This window comes from Rhipicephalus microplus, chromosome 3 (assembly GCF_043290135.1).
Source record: "Rhipicephalus microplus isolate Deutch F79 chromosome 3, USDA_Rmic, whole genome shotgun sequence".
In the NCBI taxonomy this organism is placed as follows: domain Eukaryota; kingdom Metazoa; phylum Arthropoda; class Arachnida; order Ixodida; family Ixodidae; genus Rhipicephalus; species Rhipicephalus microplus.
The window spans coordinates 26,182,817-26,207,914 of NC_134702.1; the positions used below are offsets into that span (position 1 = coordinate 26,182,817).

Consider the following 25,098-nt stretch of genomic DNA (forward strand, 5'->3'; position numbering starts at 1 on the left):
TCAGATCAGTGTATGAGGCGGAAGCCGACCCCCCTCCCCCCCCCCCCCCCGCCCTTCGGGGTGCCAGTTTATGAGGGAAGGACTTCACGCGGACGATTCATTTGGAACCGCGCAAACGCGCCCCACCGCTGCGCGCACTACGTGGCAACATCTCCGTATAAACGCTCGTAGTTTTCTCAGATAACTTGCACGATAATTTCTTGCGCGATGACGAAATTCGAGCCGTTAGAATTCCTGAGTAACAATCCGCTTGTAATCCCAAGAATCGATACAAGCAGTTTGTCGGACAGTCCTATTTCTAATGTACGCGGAGCGCCCTCGATGCGCAAATGGAGCGCTTGCGATTGCCCCGTTCTCTTTTAATTTCAGTAAAAAATAGTCTAGTGGCTAAGGTACTCGGCTGCTGACCCGCAGGTTCGAATCCCGGCTGCGGCGGCTGCATTTCCGATGGAGGCGGAAATGTTGTAGGCCCGTGTGCTCAGATTTGGGTGCACGTTAAAGAATCCCAGGTGGTCGAAATTTACGGAGCCCTCCACTACGGCGTTACTCATAATCAAATGGTGGTTTTGGGACGTTAAACCCCACATATCAATCAATCAATGATCATTCGGTAAAAAATAAACAGGTCTGTTGCCCCCTCCCCTTCCCTCCCCTCCCATGCATGCAATAGTTTTCCGAATTGCAGCCGCACATCCGAAAACGTTCGCTTTTGCGTAGTGCACACGTCGAGTTCAATTTCTAGAACTGATAACTCGCCTCGGCAACAACAAAACATCAGTTACAAAATGTTTCCAATGATATTTTGTGATGCGTATAAAACAGAAAGCCCTTTTAGCGCTTCGCTTATGTTTCGCCACCATATACTCGAACAACAGTGACTGTGTCATCGCTAGACATTAAGAATTAGCCTCCGGTCGAGTGAACATAAAAGTACACAAAAACCAACCAACACGTGTTTTCTGCTGCAATAGGCCTAGAAAAGTTTCCAAGTTGGCCAACACTGTTTCCAGCCATATATATATACCGTCTACGCCGTCGCACGGTTTCCGTCATTCGTACCGCATGCTAAAAACTGACGCTAGCACTTAGCGGGCGACTGCAGATGCGGTAGACGATGCTTGCGGCACTGCAGACGATTTCGACAAACCGGTGGTAGTGCTGTAGGCAGAGTATACTTTCCGTCAAGAGGTCTGGTTAAAGAGTGTTTCTTGGCACGCGGTCGGCTTTGCCATTTCAAAACGTATGGGTCTGGCTGGTCTCATATCATTCGAGTTTGACACGTGGGCCTTTCCGTTCTGCGGAATCGCGCGCACTAAAGGTAACGTGCTTCGTCTGAGTTTAAACGAAAGAGTTAGCGTCAGGCAGCTATTTTCGTCTCAGTAATAACCGAACAGGCAGTGCGTGCAAAAGGCAGCCGTCGTATATATTGCACCTCTGTAACTTAACCGTGACTTTACATTCGTTGCTATATAGGGCGTTTGTTCGTCCGCCGTTCTGTTATTTCAATATCCGTGATTTGTTGGTATTAATACAATCGCAAAATGCAATGCGTATAAGACCGTGCAACATTTTCAGAAAGGGGTCGAAAAGTAAGAACTCGGGCAGTGCCTCCTATCAAATTTGAACAAACAAAACACGAATAGATTAACTATACAGGGAGGGATTGACTACGAATTCACAATATAGTGAATACAAAACAAAAAAAATCATCAATAAAGGCAGCGCAAAAACTGATTCATACACTAAATAGCAAAACAACAGCAGGCATGTTCAGAAACAATAAAAAAGACACAGAGAACAATATCAACAACACAGTTGGACAAGGCCTATACTCATTTACAAAAAAAATGACAGTAATCACTGCGCCTATCACCGAAGAATCAAGGCTACCTAGCTGCGAAGAAATTACATAAATCATTAATGGGAACCAACAGTTGACTGCAAAACAATAATCATTAAGAATTCTCCAGATGCTTGCCAACAGCTGGTTCCCAAATAGTGGCTACTGTTGTGGTCTGGGTCCTGTGGGTCTCGTCGTTGGTAGCTGGCTCCCATCGGACTCGTCCCTTATAGCGAGAAGCAATGCTTATATGGGAAAACAGAGAACAGACGTTTATTTACATTAGAGAGAGGTCAATAAGAAAGTTTAGATATATAGTGGCGTTCTTCGTACATGGCGAGCTCTCCACTCGAAAAAGCACCGAATGAGCCGTGGGGGCTCATTATAAAGGGTCTGTCCTCCCCAGATCCCTAGATCGGGGACCGCGTACAGATGGCACCGTCCAATCACGGACCACACATTACCCGCGAGGGTGACGAGCACGCACGGTCCACGCGAACGTTCAAAACTGAAGCGTGGTCACCGCACGGCCATGTGGCACGAACACGGCTCCCCCCCCGTCAAGGTGTGTCGCTGGGCGAGGGGTCTGGAGTTGATGACTGCATCCATCGAAAGGGCCGCCGTAAACAAGCTTCAAAGGGTGCCGAACGACTCGTTCAATTAGCGGGACGATTCCCGGCCGCCGCCGCCGCCGTCATCTTCCAAAGAAGAAGCTGCACCGGTGGTCTCCCGAACTGCTCACGGCGCCGCGGCGGCAGGACGCCGCACCCTCCGGCCAGGTGGGAACAATACATGGCGGACACCGGCCGCCCACCCGTTTGGCGACTCAAAAGGAACATCAAAAGGAACGCCGATCCATTGTCAGACCTGGCGCCGGTCCTAACAGCCTCTCCGCCGGGGAAAGAAGATCCCGAGGTGCAGTGGCCAGCAGGTACTGTGCAGCGGGATCTGTATTGCAGCTTGTCGGCTCTTCCTCTATTATTTTTGTCCCGAACACTGGATCCGATGATCATTGACCAAGAGGGCGTTGCTCGCAGGGATGAGGTGACCCCTCTCCACCATATTTTCCGCCCACCACCAATGAGGAACTGCGGAAACTGCGCCGAAAGCACACCCACACACGAGCAAGCACACGGCAATTCCCTACTCAGAATCACCAGACTTAGATTCACCTGTGGAAGTCATTTCCTTCTACCTCAACTTTATTCCTGTGGCCCCCGCCGAGTCGCAACACCACATCAGCCACTTTTGAAGACATTAAACAAAACACTTGACACATGTTTGGATAAATACAGAAAACTAGTGGGCCTCAAATCGAGGATAGAAAGCAGAAAATCGTTTTGAAGCCCTCGGGGTACTAGGGACAACGACTCAGACCATCTGCGTTGCTGTTGAGTTTACCCTTCTTGTAATGGATATCAAAGGTGTATTGTTGAAGAGCTAAGCTCCAGCGCAAAAGACGGCCGTTTTTCGATGACATGGACTGTAGCCATGTGAGGGGACAGTGGTCAGTCTCTATTGTGAACCTAGAACCGGCGATGTAGCAAGCTAGCTTCTGCACAGCCCAAACAACGCAGGCACATTCCTTTTCTGAGGCACTGTATGCTTCCTCACGAACAGAAAGCTTTCTACTGGCATACAGTACAGGGTGTTCCTGGTCGTTCTCTCCCCTCTGACAAAGCACGACACCCATACCCCGGTCGCTGGCGTCACACTGAAGAATGAACGGCTTAGAGTAGTCAGGCGCGCTCAACACTGGCTGACTTTTTAGTGCCTTCTTTAGCGTAGAAAATGCATGTTCCTTGGCCCCATCCCATTTTACGGTCTGGGGTTCAGTCTTTCTAAGAGCGTCTGTCAAGGAACTTGCAATGTCAGAGTAACGCGGGATATACCTTTGATAATAACCGGCCAATCCAAGAAACGACCGAATGTCTTTCTTGGTTCGTGGTTGGGGAAAGTTGTCTATTGCGGCCAGCTTTACTTCTGACGGCCGGCGGTAGCCTTGGCCTATTACATGCCCTAGATAAGCTACCTCAGCGCGCCCCAATTGGCATTTCGCAACCTTCACTGTTAAGCCGGCCTCACGCAGACGACATAGCACAGCTCGCAAGTGTTTCATGTGGTCTATCCAGGAAGAAGAAAAAATAGCAATATCATCTAGGTACGGGAGGGCAAAGTCCTCCATACCCTGTAACACTTTGTCCATTAGGCCAGAAAAGCAATAAGGGGCATTCTTTAATCCAAAACTAAGGACCTTCGGCCGAAATGTTCCCATCGGGGAAATAAACGCCGCAAGCCTACTAGCCCTTTCAGTTAGAGGCACCTGCCAGTATCCCCTGACTAAATCCAAAGTCGAGATGAAATTGGCACTGCTGACTTGCTCAAGCCTTTCCTCAATATGCGGAATTGGATAAGTTTGGTCCTTTGTAATCGAGTTGAGCCTCCGATAGTCAATACACGGTCGCGGCTCTTTCCCTGGGACCTCAACCAAGATCAGAGGCGAGGTGTAATCACTCTCTCCTGGCTCGATCACTCCTAGCTCGAGCATTCGGTTTATCTCCGCGGCCATTATTTCCCGTTGCCTCGGGGAAACGCGGTAAGCTTTAGAACGAATTGGTTCCGAAGATGTCAGCTCAATATCATGAACTAGGGCTTTGGTTCTGCCAGGTGTGTCTGAAAATGTTTCTTTAAAGTCAAACAATAGTTCCTTCAGTTCCGCTTTCTGATCTGGCTCCAACTCCGCCTGCTCTACCAGGTTACTAATAGTCTCGCCAATGTCTTTGTTTTCTGTTGTTAACTCCGGGAAATCAATAGGCATTTCTTCCGGTTGATTGAGCGACATGTTTACAACGGCATGCCTCTGCTGGTACGGTTTGAGCAGATTAGTGTGGTACACCTGTTGCGTTTTACGCCTTCCCAGTCCAGTAACCAAGTAATTTGTGTCTGACAATTTCTGAACTACCTCAACAGGTCCCTCCCACTGGACCTGAAGTTTATTCTTCAGTGAGGGTTTCAGTATCATCACTTTTTCCCCTACTCGAAAGCTTCGCGTCCGGGCTGTCTTGTCATAATAGCGCTTAGCGTTGTTTTGAGCTCTGCGCATTTCCTGCTCCGCTAGTTCTTGAGCTGCGTGAAGTCGGTCTAACAGCTCAAGCACGTATGCTACTACCGAAGGGTCGTCCGCCCGGCCCTCCCAAGATTCTCGAACAATGCGAAGTGGGGAGCGAAGAGCACGTCCGTAAACAAGCTCCGCAGGCGAAAACCCTGTTGATTCGTGAGGAGCGATCCGAAGCGCGAACATAGCTGCGGGCAAGCAAGCCTCCCAATCCTCTTTTTGCTCATAACAAAGGGCGCGTAGCAGCCGTTTCATGACTGAATGTACCTTTTCTACAGCATTTGACTGAGGGTGGTACACTGAACTGTGGATGATTTTAACGCCACACTTTTCTAGAAATGTCGAGGTTAGTGCACTTGTAAAAACAGATCCCTGGTCGGACTGAATTTCTGCGGGGAAGCCTACACGTGCAAAGATAGATAAAAGCGCTTTAACTACCTCCTCCGAGCTGAGCTCCTTTAACGGTACTGCTTCCGGGAATTTCGTGGCCGGGCAGAGCACTGTGAGTATGTGCCGGTACCCGGACTGCGTTACAGGAAGTGGACCCACTGTGTCTATAACTAGCCTGCGAAACGGTTCTGTGATAATGGGGACCAGCTTCATAGGTGCTTTAGCCTTATCCCCTGGCTTGCCAACGCGTTGGCACGTGTCGCAGCTTCTTACAAATGCCTCCACCTCCCGAAAGCAGCCGGGCCAGTAAAACTCCCGTAACAAACATTCTTTTGTTTTTTTGATGCCGAGATGCCCTGACCACAAACCTCCGTGGACCAGGTGCAGCAGCTCCTCGCGGAAAGGATACGGTACGACTAGCTGATTAAACCGAACTCCTTTTCGACTTGTGTACTTTCTGTACAAGACGCCCCCCTTCTTGGTGAACTGAATGTTTTGCTTAGCCACCCCTTCCTTCGCGTCTGGCGTTAAGTTACGGAGAGTGGAGTCATTTTCCTGTTCCACTATCAGTTCTGTAGGACTTACATTTAACAGCTTTATAGTGCATTCTACTTCTCGAGATGCCTCGGATTCATCCGGTTTCTTACATCTTTCTTTAGATATTGTGTTTTGAGGCTCCATTATAGGGCGGTCCAGTTTCGTGCCAGGTAAAGAAGGCTCTGCCGCTGAAGCTGTTTCGTCTGCCACCGGATCTTTACAAACTGTCTGAGCGGCGAGCTCCCTTGCTTTGGATCGAGTTAAGGCCTGTACGATACCCTCACTGAACCCAATTCCTTTTTGTCGCAGCAAGTACTCTGATTTATTTGAGAACAAATACGGGTATTGCCCTGGGAGATGTGCCGAAACGGCAGCTTCAGTGTCTAGAACACCGAAAGGGCCTTCGATGCGGACTCTTGCTACTGGGAGACAGGCACTGTTTGTCTCTACTGCTTGTCTTATCCACGCGCATTCTCCTGTAAACTGACTCTCCTCGACATAGGACGGGTGCACTACATCCATAGTGGCGGCCGAATCGCGGAGCACGCGGCACGGTTGGCCATTCACGACTAGGTCTCGGATGTATGGTTCTAGCAATTTCATGTTTTCGTCATTACTACAGAGTGACATTAACACAACTTTCGGGCTCTTACAACCCAAAGAAATATGCCCCGTCTGTTGGCAGTTATAGCAAACTATCGGCTTCTTGGCCTCGAACGCCTTTTTCTGTTGCCCTTCCGCCCTTTTCTCGGGTGCTTCTTCCTTTCTCTTGTTTTTCTCATCACCGCTTCCTTTGGAGTCTAAACCCTCCTTCGGCATATACCGACCCGACTTTGTCCATCGCGGAGGCTTGTCGGCCCGGTATTTACTAATCTCCCTCCTAGGGACATCCTTGCCTTCGAGGGCACGGCGATTTACGTACTCCTCTGCGAGCTCTGCCGCTCTCGTGATAGTATCTACTCCTTGTCTATCCTGAACCCAGTACCTAATGTTTTCAGGTAGACGCCGAAAGAATTGTTCCAACGCAAAACACTGCAGAGTCTTTTCCGCGTCGCCAAGCGCACCCTCCTCTCTAAGCCATTCCTCCAGATTTACCTTTAAGGTGTACGCAAACTCTGGGTATGACTCGTCTTTGGCTTTCTCGATCTCACGAAATTTTCGCCTGAACGCCTCCGCTGACAGTCTGTACTTTTTGAGCAGACTCGCTTTGACTCTGTCATAGTCGTCTGCGTCTTCTTTACCCATACGGGCTATAATGTCAGCTACTTCACACGGCAGCAGCGTAAGCAAGCGCTGGGGCCACGTGTTTTTAGCAAAATTTTCCCTCTCGCACGTGCGCTCAAAGTGCACCAGAAAAAGACCCATGTCCCCTCCTACCGCGTAGGATGGCATCAAATCTGTCATTCGGCGCTCTCTTTCTCGTGCCACTGCGCTAGCTCCGTTCATTGATTGAGCCTTTGCTAGTTCAATTTCTAGGCGTTTCATTTCCATACGATCGATACGTTCTCTTTCCTCTTTCTCCTCACGACGTCTCTGTTCCTCTTTTTCCTCCCGGAGCCTCTGCTCCTCTTTTTCCTCACGGAGCCTCTGCTCCTCTTTCCTTTGCGTAATAGCCTCCAAGCATTCGCTCAGCTCATCGTCATCTGCCCCGATCTTCTCGATGGCGTCAATGATCTCCTGCTTTCTTTTCGTCTCGGCAATTACCTGGCCCAGCTCTCGGGCCAACTCTAACAACTCTGGCTTTTTTAGTCCCTTCAAATTCATGGCGGTCCTTGGTGCTGCTAACTCTTTTAACTAAACAACTTTGACGTACTATCAATACTTCCGTCAACCGTTACCAAATCACTGCTTTGTTTACAATCCTACGCAAAGCCTGGTGATATCTCAGCAAAGAAAAGCAGTGCACTCACCCTATGCAGTCATGAATTCGGACGCGTTCCTTCCCGTGTTGTCAGAGATGCCACGAAGCAGTTTTGTCCGACTCTAGGTCCTCCAGACAGCAGGTCTCAGCATTGCCTCCTGGTCGATGAGCTCGATCCCACCGCTGCCATCCAGTTGTTGTGGTCTGGGTCCTGTGGGTCTCGTCGTTGGTAGCTGGCTCCCATCGGACTCGTCCCTTATAGCGAGAAGCAATGCTTATATGGGAAAACAGAGAACAGACGTTTATTTACATTAGAGAGAGGTCAATAAGAAAGTTTAGATATATAGTGGCGTTCTTCGTACATGGCGAGCTCTCCACTCGAAAAAGCACCGAATGAGCCGTGGGGGCTCATTATAAAGGGTCTGTCCTCCCCAGATCCCTAGATCGGGGACCGCGTACAGATGGCACCGTCCAATCACGGACCACACATTACCCGCGAGGGTGACGAGCACGCACGGTCCACGCGAACGTTCAAAACTGAAGCGTGGTCACCGCACGGCCATGTGGCACGAACACGGCTCCCCCCCCGTCAAGGTGTGTCGCTGGGCGAGGGGTCTGGAGTTGATGACTGCATCCATCGAAAGGGCCGCCGTAAACAAGCTTCAAAGGGTGCCGAACGACTCGTTCAATTAGCGGGACGATTCCCGGCCGCCGCCGCCGCCGTCATCTTCCAAAGAAGAAGCTGCACCGGTGGTCTCCCGAACTGCTCACGGCGCCGCGGCGGCAGGACGCCGCACCCTCCGGCCAGGTGGGAACAATACATGGCGGACACCGGCCGCCCACCCGTTTGGCGACTCAAAAGGAACATCAAAAGGAACGCCGATCCATTGTCAGACCTGGCGCCGGTCCTAACACTACTCAATCATGACGATCGTACGGTAAAGCCATGAACATTTCTCTCGACAACAGCCGTGAAAAATACTCATGAAACTCGTTCACCCATTAAACGGTCATGAGAAATGACCCCCAAAGCACCAATTATTGTATATATAGTCGAAGGATGGCCAGCGAGCACGTGTTTACCGAAGATTGAATATAATGGTCGAGTGACCACAGATTACCTTGCCCAGGTATGTTCTTTCACTTCAGTCGTTTCAACAATGCATTTTTCGTCATCAAAGGGTACACACTCACCCAAGGCGGGCAACCGAGAGGCCAGTCGTTGAAAACTATAGGCATCCTCGTTTGGTAGAATACTGCGTGTCGCGAGTTTTTCTCAGCGGAAACATACAGAATCGCGCCCGTCATTACACAGGCGACGGCTGCTGCTGTCGAATTGGGTTGGTGATGAGTGCACGGTGACGTAACCCACTTGAGCACAGCGGTAACGCGAGAACCTGTGCCGCACTGTCATACCAGCGACGCCTACCTGCACCAACGCGAAGCTCGGTCACATGAGTGCCGAGTTATCGACGAAACTATTTCACCGTCGCGCACACAGCGTCATCCTAGCGCATTCGCATTCGTTGAAGGCACCAATGATTCGTCGTGAGAGATAGTGAAATGAACACAACGCAAATGAACCGCGCTAGCGCAGAGCTAGTCACTGACAGCACCAAAGGCAAGCGGTCCCGTGCTGGCGATAAGCTTGCTGAGAACTGTCACATATGAACTTGCTGCATGACCTGTGACCTTTATCGATGCGCTGGTCTGCAGGTTTTGCCGTTCCGTGGCCCCTTTCACTTTGCGTCTCTACCCACGCCCCCTTTCCCTTTCACCCCGATCACATTTCGCGCCGTTGCTCGAATCGCGAGCAAGATAGAGCTCAGAGATATCGTCACTGACAAGGCCAAGCAGAGAAAGCAGTTCGCACTTTTTTTTTTGATAGATGCAGCAACTATACCAGCTGATGCGTGACTTCGCATGCGTCAACTTGCAGTCGATGGCTCATGGTGTTTTTCACTGGTAGATTCGGAGCAGGTTTTTTTGCTCCGTGGCGACGAAACCGCATTTCACTGGTAGATTCAGAGTGGATCCGCGCTTTTCACTGGTAGTTTCAGAGCAGCTCGCTCCGAGGCGGATTGCTCGCACTGCTCCGCCGACAAGTCGCAGATTCGGGCGGAAACACGACGAGCAGCATACGTCACTTCCGTCGTTGTACGTTGCTGAGTTTTGCAAAATGGCTGCGTTCGCTGCCTTGGCGGAACTTCTGTCTAGCGACGAAAGCACTTCAAGCAGCAGCTCGTCCAGCTCAGACGACGAAGACTTCGAGGAAAGACAAGCGCTATGCGAAGCCTTCTTTCGGGAAACTTTTTCGGAGTCCCACCGCGAACGTCCCAAAATTTTGGGGTTCATCGAGAACGTTGCGCGGCTGTACACAGACGAGCAGGTAAGCGCGGAGCTCCCTCTTTTCATAATACTACATGAACCTAATTTCATCTTTTTATCATTTCCTTCTCTGCAGTTCCGTCAAGACTTCAGGGTGTCGAGGCGTGTCGCGGAAACGTTGATCCGTGGTTTTGAAGGCTCGCGTCACTACCCATGCAGTGATCGTGGTGGGTCCCCCTCGAAAACCGCGGAAGAGCACATTCTGGTCTTTCTGTGGTAAGTCTGCACGCTGTTTTAAAAGTCATGCCTACCAGTGTGTATAATCTTAATGCTTTCAAGTGCTTCGGCGTAGAAGTACGTTTTTTCGTTGCGTGCGCAGAATTTTGACGGGGAGTCCAACCATTATAAATTTTTGTTCGTGTGTTTATGTGCGCGTGTGTAGAGAATATACACATGTGAAATTTAACAATTTCGGCGGCGTTAAATCTCCCTAGTAGCCTTCCCGTGGCTACGCCGCTTGTGCTTTTTGTCCTTGAAAGTTGCTAAGTGTGATGCAATGGAAACCAATGAAATATGACCGCTTGCAACTGCACAGCCAGAGAGAACAGTGTTAAGAGCTTCTACTTTTCTTACGGCTGCTAATTTTGATGCAAATATTTCATGCCTTTATTTCACAAAGCAGGCTTTACTTGATCACTTTCTTCCATAATGTGTGTTTGCTGTGTCAGGTTTGCTGCAAACAAGGCGTGCCTGAGGGACGTTGCTGGACGCTTTGGCATGGCAACTGCGACAGCATTTAGAGTCGTGGAGCGCACGCTCGAATATTTCCTTGATATAGCCGAAGAGGTAATATCATTTCCAGGAGATCTTGATCAGCTGTCAGCGGACTTCGAACAAGTAAGAATTTTAGGTATTTCACTGTTCCATGGCAAACACAACAAATGAGTTGTCTAATTGAAGCTTACTTTAGAGAATAGTCACATAATACATTGATTGTAGCAGGTTAAGCTGCCGTTGGGGCACAGGGGATGTGGTACTAAGTTGCGCTTGAAAGATGGGGTTATTGTCAAGCAGTCTCACTATCAAATGAGAAATGCTAGAGAAACATGTATTGTTCATTTACAGTGCACATAAAAGCAGGGTGTCTGCCAACGTGGAAAAGTCAGGGAATTTCAAAAAAACCAGGCCAGGTCATGAAAACTGACAGCAGTTCTGTGGGACCGTCACAAAAATAAGCATCGCCATTCATCAAAGCTTAAAAAGTCTCTCAGCTGCAACTACAGTGGGCTGCTGGAAGGTGTGTGAAAAAAAAAAAAGGACAGTGCATAACTCTTGCTTCTGAGTGTAAACGCGAAAGGGACCCATAGAACACAAAGTTTACTGACATTTCAGTACCTCATATGGGAGAGAGCCTTGTTTAAAAGTCATGAAAAAGGCACAGTGTACTTCAGTACGCCTAAATACGTGACGTAAGCAGAGAGAGTACATTGTCAGAAGCCTCCCATCACTCCTGTGCAGCGTATGTACAGTTGTCTGTATCTGGATTCGAGAGTTTTACAAGTCTATTTGGTGGTCTGTGATTCCGTGTGTTCAGGGAGGGCAGTCGAGGCCACGCGTCGTTTTGTGGTATCATATTTGTGTTGTTTAACTTTTACCAGTTTCACCGATGTACTGGTCACAATTATGTCAGCCTATGGCATAAACTAGACTAAGGAAATTTCTGCTCGGCAACTTGTCCTTCACATTGGCTAAAGCATTCTTTAACATCCATGTTGGTATATCCACTCTTTTGGTGCCTGTTGCTTCTACATATCACACGGCATATCTGACTCACGTCTGTAGATTTATGCATGTTTTGTCTATGCCACGATTTCGGCCCGGCTTGAAGGCCGTCTGGTTTTTCTAGGCTAGAACTGCTATCAGCTGAAGCTTGCTGGGCTACTCATGTCTTTTAATAATAATAATAATAATAATAATAATAATAATAATAATAATAATAATAATAATAATATTATTATTATTATTATTATTATTATTATTATTATTATTATTATTGGTGGTGCAACACCAAACGTCTTCAGCTACACACTTATGCTGGTAGCTCGTGTTTCCAGGGTAGAACTTGGGTAACTTCAGCTAAATTTTTCATTTCAGTTTTGTGAGATTGTGTAAATAAATCTGCAATTATTTTTCAGTGTCACGTCTACAGCAGAGTACGTAAATCAAGGTAACATGCGGACATTCATGATTCATCTATAGAATCAAGGAAACTGTTCCACCTTGACAAATTCATTCTCACCACCACATATTCAAATGTCAGCACTTTAAACGTTGACCCCAGCTTTCATTTCACTTCAAGTATGACAGCCCAGATAAATGCATGTGCTTGTCGTAAAAAAAAAAAACATTTTGCAGTATGGCTATGTTCTTGCAACGTTGTCGTTACTCGTTGTCAAGGCAAGATACATAGAATATGCGAGTAGTAGTTATTTACTTTTTTTGTTGAAAAGTATACTTTAGAGGTGTGCAAATTAGGCGGCGGCGCAAATCAATAGTAAATACATCAATCTAGGTCGAATCAGTTCTAATCTAATCTACATATAAATAGGTGAGTCAGTAAATACAGTAGTTCAGGTCGATCTAATTAAATCCAATCCACATCCTAACCGGCGTGGGCTACAGCCATTATAGTAAAATAGATTTTACTCCAGTGGCAGAACCGGCCAGGCTCCTGTGTTTTCATTTTACACGAATGCCACCAAATGGCACCACTTCTAAGTTTCTCAGCAGCTTTGACTGCGATGTCAAACGATCGCAGACACCTTCAAACTTCATCTGCGGTTACTCTTAACTTGTGTGTTTTCTTCCTGGTTCTTCGGAACATCAAACAGCTGACTTGCTCACTGCCTAGCTCAGGGGTTTTATTTTGGCCAGATTTACATGTTTTTTCACAATTGTCGCATGCCCTGAGAACATTTTGAGTGCGTCTGGTAATTATGTTTACCTTTATAGAGCGCCCGGTTTTTTTTTTCTACTCGGGTTTGTTTGCAGTGTACAGTGTTTTCCATGCAAACGTGGCAGTCATGGAATTTGCTTTGAATCATGATGGAAAACCTGGGAAATTCAAGGAATTTAGAAATATGAAATTGGTAGACACCCTGAAAGGGACCCCTGGCACTTAAAATTTCTAATGCCTTTTGCTGTGGTGTTCCGTACAATGATTCCATAGTTCTGGCATGTAAAAGACTTGTGTCACCTAAAGTTAACTCCGCTAAGACCAACAAAACTACTGCATCAAGTGTTAAGATTATTTACTTCAAGAAGTTCACTACAGGTGTGTTCTTTTTCTCTCACTGTCACAGGTGTCAGGAGTGCCCAACACGATCGGTTGCATTGACGGATCCTACATAAGCATCCGCTGCCCTGCAAAAAAAGTGCGTTCAACCTATGTGAACAGGCACAGTTATCCGTCACTGACACTGCAAGCTCTGTGTGATCACAAAAAGAAGTTTCTCGATGTGACTACTGGACACCCCAGCAAGATTCACGATTCGAGAATCTTCAGGACATCGAGGCTTTCTTCAAAGTTGCCGCATGTGTGCTGTTCCGGGAAGTACCACGTTCTCGGGGACGCTGCCTACCCGCTTCGAGATTACCTCATAACCCCATTCAGGAATTATGGTCACCTTGACGCGAGGCAGCGCGCCTTCAATTATCACTTTTCGGCAACGAGAGTGAAGATTGAGAATGCCTTTGGAGACCTCAAGGCCAGGTTCCGCCAGCTGCTGCACCTGGACTTTCTGTTTGTAGACAAAATGAACAAGTTCATTATAGCTTGTTGTGTTTTGCACAATATGTGCATTAATTGTGGTGATGTGGATGTGCCGCCGTACATCGATGATGAACATGCACCGTGGGAATGGGAGGCACAACCGGATGATGTTCCCCCCAACAATGGCCCGCTTGCATCAACTGAAGATGCACTGCGTCGCCAAGGCGAGGAGAAGCGTGAGCGCTTAATGCAAGCGATGCGCATTTGATTTAAAGTTAGGACTGCCTACGTGTACACAAAACAAGAAACGTTAAGGTGTTGTAAATTTTGTTTCGTGTTGTAGAGATTTCTAGCAGAAAATAACACTAAAAGACGGGACGAAGCAAGGACACAAACTACGGCGCTGACTAACAAGCAAATTCGTTTTATTCTTCTAATCCGCGTATATATACTTTACCACAATCTCAAGGAAACAAAAAAAATAGAATCATGATAAATGCATGCCCCTCATTTCTGAAGCGTATCATTTACAACGGCGGCGAAACATGCATCAGTTTCCCTTATATTTCCCTCTCTCTGAAGGAGTTACCTCTCCTGTCTTATTGAGCATTTCTTTCCTCCTGAGTCAGCCAACATTTGTGTGTGTCTTTTTTTTGCTTTTTCTCACCCTTCAGATTAGTGGTGGAGTGTATATACCTAGACTGGAAGAATAAGACACATTTGGCTGTTAGTCAGTGCCATGGTTGTGTCTCTGCCATGGTTGTGTCCCTGCTTTGTCCCATCCTTTAGCACTGTTTTCTACAGGAAACACTGTACTAACCAGCTAAAATGCATGCCGCACTGTGTTGTAGTGACTCATCTTGCTAGGGCGCAGCCTGATTTTTTTGTTTCTTAGCTTTGTGACACGTAGCAGCTTCCACATAGCGTGAGTCAACCCAAGATGTTTGCAGGAATCTGACTGGATCAGTGTAATTGTTTCCTATGCGAAGCCATCAGCATGCTTATTGCTGACTAGTGCTAACGCCGCAGCGTGTTGGTCGGTATGGCTACTGCAGCTGAAGATAGCTGGTGATATTGATAGTAACTGCACTCTTCGTGCTGGTGAGACACGAGAAAGTGACAAAGTCAACCGGCCAAACATAGCTGGGCTCCAGCTCTCGTCAGCCACCACAAACATTCTGAGAAACATGTAGTGACATTGGCATAAGTCCAAGCTAGTGCAGGCTACACTGAGGAGCATTTGTGTTAATGGAACAATGTCACCAAAATTACGAGCTTGAAATGTTTGTGTTGTTTGTCTTGCAGTTGGGGCACTATGCTTGTCAGTTAAACCTGTCGCTTCGAGGAATATTCGTAATGAACACCCATCCCGACTCATTGTTTCCCACGCATGGTGCCCAAATTCAAAAAGTGCGCTCTGAACGTCACAAAAGCCCGAGTCTACATAGTCTTATGACTCCTGAGATTGTTCGCTGTGTAATTTTTTGTGATTCCAGTAGTAGTTTTACAGTGATGCCAAAATTAGTCACAAGGAGCCATTCTTGCATTAATTACACAGTACATTGCAATATTTATGATCAAAGTTTGGGGACTACCGGACACAATGCTCTTAATTAAAGCATTCAAGTCAAAACAAAAATTTGTCAGGGGTCCTTTAGGCATGGTGACTGCTGCTGTGAGAAATGGCTTCTTTGTCATGCAATTTGGTTATTGCTTGTGCATTAACATTTCATTTGCCTGATGAAAATTTGCATGGACAAACGTTCTGCATTTCTTAGTCTTTGTTCAGCTTTTCTTACCATCAAAACGGCGTGAAATTATAATGATCATTGCAACTTTGTCTTGTAAAAGGGCCCTGGAACCCTTATTTCACCTCAACAACAAACATTGTCAATATGTTATCAATGCGCCTGCCAACGTGCACATGTGTACAATGCTTACAATAAACATGCTTTTCACATTTTATTCATTTTTCTTCAAGTTGAAAATTTCACGGAGAAGATTCATCTTTTCTTTGTGCATTTCTTCTCGTCGCTGTGTTTTAGCAAGTCGTCGCTCTTCCCTCTTGCTGTCTCTTTCAGCCTTTCGCTCTGCTCGCCGTTCATCTAACTCCTTCATTTTTTCAAAGAAGGTTTGCAGGTGGAGCTCGCGTGCTGAATTCGGGCGTTTTCTTTTTGAATCAGGAGTGTCGTCCTGCCCAACGGAGCTGGATGGAGAGTGTGACGTTGACGAGCTTGAACCAGCAAGTGGAACAGACTCGGTGGATGACTGTGGACATGTCTTTTTTGATACCACTCCACTTGCGTCGCGTACCACTTCTGGTTCCAAGCTGTCGTCCAGCCACTTGATTTTTTCAAGCTCGGCCTCGTAGGGGACTTCTTGTGGGGAACAGCCAGACGTATTATTTTTCCCAGCTGCCACATTTTTTCTTTTCAGTACGGTTTTGTACCGAGAGCAGCACTGCTCACCAGTTCTCATTACACCCAGTTTATTATTAATGTCTGTTGCAATTTTTTCAAACATGGCCTTTTTGTTGCGAAATTTTTTCAGAGGGCCAACTTGAGGGAAATATGAGGCGTAGAGGTCCAGCAGCAGCTTCGTCTCGCCACTCGTCCACTCACACCCTGCAGCTGAAATATGCATTATACACACATAAAATACATATAAACTGGCATTAATAGACTTTTTTGATACAGGGCACGAAGCTATATGCTCTCTGAGCCATAGAACACTTACTGTAAAGCATTAGTACTGTCACACTGTTTTGGCACAGCAAATATTGGGTGCTGTGGGGATCGCTTTGCATATCAGAACAGACAATCATGCAAATTCATAATATTACTATACATAACTTATTCACAGCATAATTTTCTTAGAGAGTAAATTTGAAAACACTGCATAATAAATATGGGGCCTCTTCGTGCAGCTGACTATTCGTTGAATTCAATTTTATTATTTAAGCACCCAATATTGAGAAGCGTGAGCAAGAAGCCATTAAATGGTTTTGCGTAATTCGTGGTTTTTTTGAGAGGGTTTGCAATCTGCTGGACCTATCTTCATCCTAATGCCACTAGCATGTTTGTGTATGCATGCTTACCACGTGCAGGAGTCCCTGGCTGACAAGCCCGACTTGGTGACGCACCAGTAGACGCTGCAGAATCTGTGTTTGATAATTGAAAAGCATTGTAGTATGTTAATATGTGTTAATTTTAAGCAGGTACACAATTTTCTTCAAGTAGTCCTTACACGTTGCTCGTCAAGGCATTGTCCTCTACATATATAGACGACTGTATACAAAACTAGTTCTACAGAGACACATGTAGACCAATTTACCATTTCCTAAAAATGCGCCCTGTGTATGTGACAAAGCGTCGGTGGCGTCACACTGTGTAGCACCTTCAAATAGAGAAAAAGAAAAGACATTTGCGGGTTAACACCAAAAGAGTAGAGGTCAAGAATCACCAAGAAAACGTTACTTCTCTAGTAAATTTTTCATGCATGTATTCATGCGCGAATACAGAGATCGCCATGCATTTTTATTAAAGGTAATACAGCAGCTTGGTGAGCGCTGCGAAAATTCCGGCGCTTGTGATATTCTAAATAGTAGGACTGTAAGGTGTTGGGTAAGCAACTGCTCTGATTAAAAAAAAAAGCCTGCTCACAACATGCCGTATTTTTGCGAGCGCCGATTGCGGCCGTTACCACGTGTACCCGCATGCTTTACAATTATCTGACCAGTCTTCATGCGGAGCTATCAAAGTTAGCATTCCGTGCAGAGTTTATTATCAGCGTCAAGTACGTCGCACTTACCGTTCAGATCGTTGCCGCTGTTTCTGAAAACGCCCAGCAACAGCCGACGCACAGCCGGTGTCAATTCCGCGTGCTCGTCCATACTTGCTACACAACTGCTGTTCGCGACTGCGTTAAAGTGTTCTACAAAGCTTTAACTGCGTGGTCGAAATGCGCGCCCTGCAGTGGCGGCCAAAGTTGCCAAGGAAACGAAGAGAGCGGAAAAAGAAACTGTTTCCGGAACCGGTTTGCGTGACGTATGCATAATCAACTTCCGGGGCACCTCTCACGGAGCATTCTCGTGTTTCACTGGCAGAGGTGGCTTCGTGCGATCCGAGTGCTCGCTCCGGGATTTCGGCGGTCGCTCTGAATCTCCCAGTGAAAAACACCATCAGTCGTTCTTGAGAGCGTATGAATTCGGTCAGTACTGCTTTCCGCTATAGGACAGTGAGCTTGTTTTTTTATACATCTCAGCGACCACATTCTCGGTGTAAGAGAAAAGTTGTCGCATACCTAAAAAACTGTAGCTTTTCGTCCACCGAATGCCCCGGTTTCAAATTTGGCAGCCGGTGGGGACACGTCTTGCCAGCATTACATCACCTATTGGCGGCGTTGCCCTCCACAGTGGTGCAGGCCGTGTTTCAGTCTAGGACAGCACCGCAGAAAGTCCGCACTGACAGCTGAGGAGGCAGCATCACGGACCCAATACTCCGAGTCGGTGGAACGCGTCTGGGTGACGCGAGGACGCGACTTTACGTCGATACGCGAAACTCAATAAACACCCTCTATCTCGCTCACGCGGAAAGAAATTTGTTTTTCGGATGGGGTGATAGATAATAACGGATAAGTAATGTACGGGACTGGCACGTGTGCTTTTTTGTTGGTCTGCCTTTTATTATTATTTTTTTCTTTTCAACCGCCTTTATAAACTCTGACCTTTGCAATAAACGTTTAGTTGAAGTTAAGCGTTTTGTGTTGTGTGTTCTGTGTAATAGTGGCTGCGCTTCCTACCAAGATGGATACGTGAAAGCTAAGAAAAACAAAGACAACGTTTATTTACCCTATGTTGTATTTGAATCTTGTATATGTACCTTAGGTTTTTACATCCAAAAGCACGATGTGATTATGAGAGAGGCCGCAGTGGAGGGTTCCGGAAATTTCCACCGTCTGGTGATCTTTAACGTGCGCTCACATCGCACAGTACATGAGCGTCTGCCATTTGTTGCGACCGGGGTTTCCAGACACCGGAGGTCCGGGATGAAGTTGTCGAGGCAGGAGGAAGAGAGACTTGAAGAGGGTTTATTTACAATATATACATTGCGAACTCCCTACACGGTGAGCCCTCAAACGTGGCAGGCCTCTACATGACTCCTAACATAGCGCTCCATGGTGCTTGGTTCTACATGGTTCTGCTCGGTTCTGCTCTGTTCTGCCTGGTTCTCTTCTCGAAAAAAAGCACACCGAATGAGCCGTGGGGGCTCATTATAAAGGGTCTGTCCTCCCCAGATCCCTAGATCGGGGACCGCGTACAGAGGGCACCGTCCAACCACGGATCACACATTACCCGCGAGGGTGACGAGCACGCACGGTCCACGTGAACGTTCAAAATTGAAGCGTGGTCACTGCACGGCCATGTGGCACGAACGTGGCTCCTCCTCGTCAAGGGGTGTCGCTGGGCGAGGGGTCTGAAGTTGATGACTGCATCCATCGAAAGGGCCGCCGTAAACAAGCTTCAAATGGTCGCCGAAAGACTCGTTCAATTAGCGGGACGATTTCCGGCCGCCGCCGCCGCCGTCATCTTCCAAAAAAGAAGCTGCACTTGTGGTCTCCCGAACTGCTCACGGTGTCGTGGCGGCAAGACGCCGCACCCTCCGGCCAGGGGGGAACAATACATGGCGGACACAGGCCGCCAACCCGTTTGGCGACTAAAAAGGAACATCAAAAGGAACGCCGATCCATTGTCAGACCTGGCGCCGGTCCTAACAGTAGGCAGCCGGTCGTTCGGTTTGGTTTGAAGATTAAAGGAGCGCCGCTCCCTCTTCAGCTCCGGCGCCGGTCACAACAGCTCGTCCGCCGGCGGGAGAAGCGACCTGAGGGTGACCAGCTGCACAGGTTGCTCGAAGTGTCGCTGTGTAGTGCTGTCTTCCAGGCCACTGCTGATGACGCTCAGCCAAGGACTCTTTCCCTCTCGTTCCTTGTGGCTCCCCTCTGGGAAAAGCATTCATACACACCACCACAGGCACGGGAGAGCACCCTGCCCGCACTGAGACACGTCGAGTCCGACAAATTATCCAAAAGCAACCTTACTTAAGCAGTATTACCAAACACAAAGCAGCAATCGGGACGTTTCTCTGAGGTTTCACCAAAACTCCTAATCCCGATCCGATAATAATCTTCCCATCAAACTGCTTTCAAGAAAACTAATTGTCAAGTGATGCGCTCACCGTGGCATACCCGAGTGCCTGCGTGAGTAATCCGCCGTAACCCACCAGGTATCATACTCATAAAATGAAGCATTTTACTTCACGCTATCTTTTAGTTCCCGAAATTTAGTGCCGCCAAAGCCAGTCGTCAATTCCTCTTGAGAAGACGAAAGCATAACTGCCGTGCTGCACCTGCATTAGGAACCTCTTTATTATACATCCGCAAACGCACATCACAGTGCGCCTGCCTGGAGGAGATACCACCTAACCGTTCCCTTGCTGTTGCCACTTTCACAAAGCATACATATAAACTCACGAGCTAGCTTTTCTTACACACCGGACACATGCGAACAAAACATTAAATGAACAACAAAAAAAGTTTCGCATGAATCCTGAAAAATCTCGCAAGCAATAACTTTGCGTCTCTACGCTCAGTCATAATTAGTTCATAACGTTGCTCCTGCTCATTTACACGTATCTACCATGACGCAGGCTCCTATGCGTGTCGTTTATGCAATCGCACAACGCTTACCTTAGCTAAACGTACAACGCCCAAGAAATGAACAAAACCAAAAAATGTGTTACCTAAACACTATTTGGTAGACGAGATTCTTAAAAAACACATTAAAATCCAAAACAACTTAAACAGTCAAAAGCAAATTTCAAAACAAAATAAATCCACTAATGACCATCGTCAAAAGCTCACGGATGTCTACTCCTTTTTGGGACTAACGCGCGGTGTCGCGTCCTGTGGGTCTTTCTAGGCGAACGGGAAATGGAACAATGGCAAAACCCATTCGCTTCGCCTCCGACCCCCGCAAAGCTCTGCGCTGACAACCTGCGTTCTTACTCTCGCTGAGTACCTCGCACTCCCGCAGTCCATCAAACATGCCGTCGATAGAGCGACGAAAGGGTCTGCCTTTCTACCCAACGTGCTTTTTTTTTTTTTCGTTTTGTCCGGCGGCTCGGACGCATACAAACCAACTCCGGTGCCGATGACAAACGCCTAATTCTGTACGCTCTAATGCGTGTCACTATCCTTCCAATAGATCTATACAACGCATATAGGCTACCAAAATGATAGAGCGCTAACGAAAACAAAGTACAAACGAGTTATTTACAAAATCACAAAAACAAACAAAATGTTCCTTTCAACAGTCCCGAGTCGACGTTTTCCGAGAGGCTAACCGCTGTTCGCAACAACTCTGAGTCGAACTCGCGGTGGTCGCGCCCGGAACGATTTTCTCGAGAAGCGGGGTCTACAACACGCGTCAATCGCCCTGCTACCGAACCCCGCGACGTTCCTCGAAGCCGACTTGCTGTCGCTTCCTGCCCCTCGAAAACCACCGACTCTTTTGCCCCGCACCCCGTCCAATGCACCGCGAGAACAACGGAAGGGTCTCTTGCCCCTCGACCACTTACGCACACGATGCGCTTCTCTTTTCTTTGTTCTCTGGCCGCTTGGACGCTTGCGATACGGCAACTTTCTTGAAATTTCGCTCCGCCATTCGAATACATTCCTCAAACGCGTCGCGATTTTTGCCTGCCTGTTTTTACGGCGCTTTCTCCGTTTTGCACGTCTCTTGGTGCCGTCTACGGAGCCTTTCGCCCATCTCTGATGCTCACCAGCACCCACATGCTCATCTGATTTTTCGCGCGGACTGTCTGGATAATTGCCTAGCAATCTATCCTTCAAACACTGCCGCGTACGATGCGCTTTTCTTTTCCGGCGGTTCGGACGCATACGATACAGACCCGTCAGAGATGACAACGGCACTTTTCTCGCGATTTTACCACGCCGTTTGAAACCCTTACTCAAACGCGTTGTGCTCATCTCGAGCTTTGCCTTTTTGTTGCCCTTCGGACGCTTTCTCCCCTGTGCACGCTTCTTTGTGCGGACCTGGGAGCCTTTCGTCCTACTCTGACGTTCTTCATCACCGATATGCTCCTCCGCCATCTCGCGCGCCCAGTCCTGATGATTGCCTATCAGTTCATCGTTAGACCGCGGCCGCGTAGATTGCGCACTTCTGTTCCTTACTCTCCGGCCGCTCAGACGCATGCGATTTAAGCCAGTCAGAGAAGACAACGGGCCTTTTCTCGCAAATCCGCCACGCCGTTTGAAGGTCCTCGTCAAACGCGCCGCGCTGATCGCGAGCCTTGCCGCGCTTCTGTTTTTCGGACGCTTTCTCCGTTTGGCACATTCCTTGGTGCCAAACCTGGAGCCTTTCGTCCGCCTCTGACGCTCATCAACATGGTCTACAGGGCTGCAAGGTTCGATGGAACACTCTGTTAATCTTAACTTCGTTTCCACCACCACGGAACCCTCACACCCTGCTGTGACCGCGAGCTCTTTTCCCTCAGAATGGGTTAAAACCTGTTCCATTCCCTTACAGGCACTAGCCTTCTCTTTGGCCTCAAACGGCACCGCCGCTATATCTACAGATATCAGACCCGCAGCACTCTCTTCGGCCCTAAACGGCACCGCTGCTGAAACGCACCGTTCGTGCGGTACATCTGCAAATTTCTGACCTGTAGCCCTCTCTTCGGCCTTAATCGGCACCGCCGCTACGTCGCACCGTTCGTGCACTTCATCTACAGATGTCTGACCTGTAGCCTTCGCTTCGGTCTTAAATGGCACCGCCGCTACATCGCACCGTTCGTGCGCTACATCTATGGATTGACCACTCTGCTGCAATGCCACCAATTCACAATTAAGCCTTTCTATCTCTTCATCTAATTCCTGCATCCTTTTTATATGTTCTTCATGCCTGCGCTCAGCTTCCAATTCCTCCTGGCGCCATCTTTCCTTTCTTTGCGCCCTTTGTACTTCCTCCTCCTGGTCCAATAAGTACATATTCCCGAAGTGCTCGATTTCCTCATTGTCACTATTGCTTTCGAGAATCACTTCGCGGAGTTTAGAAGCAGGCATATCATCATTAAAATCTAGCTCCAGATCCCAACACAGGTTCAGCAGGTCCTCTCTCGTCAATCTCGTAAGATCCATGGCGACTACTTTGCTTTGGCTCAGCTGTGACAAAACACAAACCCACCAGCGTTTCAATTCTGGGTCTAGAGAAATTGAAGCCTGGCAAATCTCACAGCGGAGACCACAAGCTTAAGCACCCAAGTAGCACTACGTGGCCAACATCCCTCTCTACTTTTTCTTGTTAATTTTTCACTCCTGCTTTTTACAACATCCTAAAATTTAACCCGCAACGTACCCTTAGAAATTTTGAAACATTACCACTTGTTCCTATTGAATCATCTAAGCTTTCCTGCTTTAGCGTACTTGCTCAGGTAATCATCCAGTGCTGCCTTGTGCTGAGATAACAACCACAGTGGCCAGGCAGTTGTTGGTTATATCTATCTTTTAACGAATCTAGGCTAAAAGACTCGATATATCTCAAGCACAAAGCCAGGCACTCACCCCATTACGTGCGGTGGTGGTACGCTGCTTCGATCCCGCCGAGTTCCAGGGCTTTCGGCTGGCCTCCGGTACATGTCGCTCTCCGTCGCAGACTCGTATCCCACCGCTGCCAACCAGTTGTTGCGACCGGGGTTTCCAGACACCGGAGGTCCGGGATGAAGTTGTCGAGGCAGGAGGAAGAGAGACTTGAAGAGGGTTTATTTACAATATATACATTGCGAACTCCCTACACGGTGAGCCCTCAAACGTGGCAGGCCTCTACATGACTCCTAACATAGCGCTCCATGGTGCTTGGTTCTACATGGTTCTGCTCGGTTCTGCTCTGTTCTGCCTGGTTCTCTTCTCGAAAAAAAGCACACCGAATGAGCCGTGGGGGCTCATTATAAAGGGTCTGTCCTCCCCAGATCCCTAGATCGGGGACCGCGTACAGAGGGCACCGTCCAACCACGGATCACACATTACCCGCGAGGGTGACGAGCACGCACGGTCCACGTGAACGTTCAAAATTGAAGCGTGGTCACTGCACGGCCATGTGGCACGAACGTGGCTCCTCCTCGTCAAGGGGTGTCGCTGGGCGAGGGGTCTGAAGTTGATGACTGCATCCATCGAAAGGGCCGCCGTAAACAAGCTTCAAATGGTCGCCGAAAGACTCGTTCAATTAGCGGGACGATTTCCGGCCGCCGCCGCCGCCGTCATCTTCCAAAAAAGAAGCTGCACTTGTGGTCTCCCGAACTGCTCACGGTGTCGTGGCGGCAAGACGCCGCACCCTCCGGCCAGGGGGGAACAATACATGGCGGACACAGGCCGCCAACCCGTTTGGCGACTAAAAAGGAACATCAAAAGGAACGCCGATCCATTGTCAGACCTGGCGCCGGTCCTAACAGTAGGCAGCCGGTCGTTCGGTTTGGTTTGAAGATTAAAGGAGCGCCGCTCCCTCTTCAGCTCCGGCGCCGGTCACAACACATTTTGCGTCCATCGAAGTGAGACCGCCGTGGCCGAGATCGAATCCGTGACCCTCGCGTCAGCAGCCGAGCACAATGACAACCAGCACAACGAGGCGCACTTGAATATCTGAAGAACTGAAATGCAGGTTATATCAGCGAAAAGACAAGGCAGGCACCGTCCCGGCAGCAAATATTCACCGGCTGCAGGAAATGCGCGTACTGGATAATAAAACCCAAGGCCGCTTGAAACGCACAGCGTGTTCATAAAGTAATGTGCGCAGCTGCACACTTTGTAGATGATGACGATCAATTATGACTCAGTGCTTTGTTATGAATGGGCCTTCGTTGTGCAAATCATATGGAATAACGCGTAGTGCTTTTGTACGCTTCTTCCGCAAAACGTACCTGTGTTAACGGGAATCCTCGCACTGCAAGACTGCTTCATAGGTTTTCTTGTTGCCAGAGCACCTTCGCGACACCTGTCTGTCACGTAGAAGACCTCAGCTCAAATCCCATGTACTCGAACGAATGATGTTTTCATATTTGTATTTTTCTCGATTTATTGTTCGAGGACAACGCCGACTTTTCACCCCGCCGTGGTGGATTAGTGGCTAAGGTACTCGGCTGCTGACCCGCAGGACACGGGACCGATTCCCGGCTGCAGCGGCTGCA

At 48.2% G+C, this 25,098-nt stretch overlaps 2 protein-coding genes across 3 annotated transcripts in view; one reads left to right on the forward strand and one right to left on the reverse strand.

The window, feature by feature from the left end:
- sog (chordin short gastrulation) overlaps nt 1-25,098 on the forward strand; it is a 308,185-nt gene that overhangs the window by 64,021 nt on the left and 219,066 nt on the right. The gene's annotated exons all lie outside the window — the stretch shown is intronic.
- On the reverse strand, nt 15,793-24,439 carry LOC119164441 (uncharacterized). Of its 2 annotated transcripts, XM_037416631.2 has the most exons (4): nt 17,654-18,499; nt 17,177-17,239; nt 16,941-17,003; nt 15,793-16,473 (listed from the first exon to the last, which is right to left on the reverse strand). In XM_037416631.2, the coding sequence occupies exons 1-4, from the start codon at nt 17,733-17,735 to the stop codon at nt 15,806-15,808; spliced, it is 876 nt and encodes a 291-aa protein (XP_037272528.1). In that variant the 5' UTR covers nt 17,736-18,499; the 3' UTR covers nt 15,793-15,805. The 2 variants fall into 2 exon arrangements, 1 of the variants encoding a protein (XP_037272528.1); XR_012894215.1 differs by having other exon boundaries at nt 16,315-16,473; nt 16,941-24,439.

Coding starts and splice junctions, on each gene's coding strand:
- LOC119164441 (XM_037416631.2), bottom strand. CDS start 17,735: ATGGACGAGCACGCGGAATTGACACCGGCTGTGCGTCGGCTGTTGCTG. Junction 17,240..17,653: donor CAGCGGCAACGATCTGAACG/GTAAGTGCGACG, acceptor CTCTATTTGAAG/GTGCTACACAGTGTGACGCC. Junction 17,004..17,176: donor GGGCGCATTTTTAGGAAATG/GTAAATTGGTCT, acceptor TATCAAACACAG/ATTCTGCAGCGTCTACTGGT.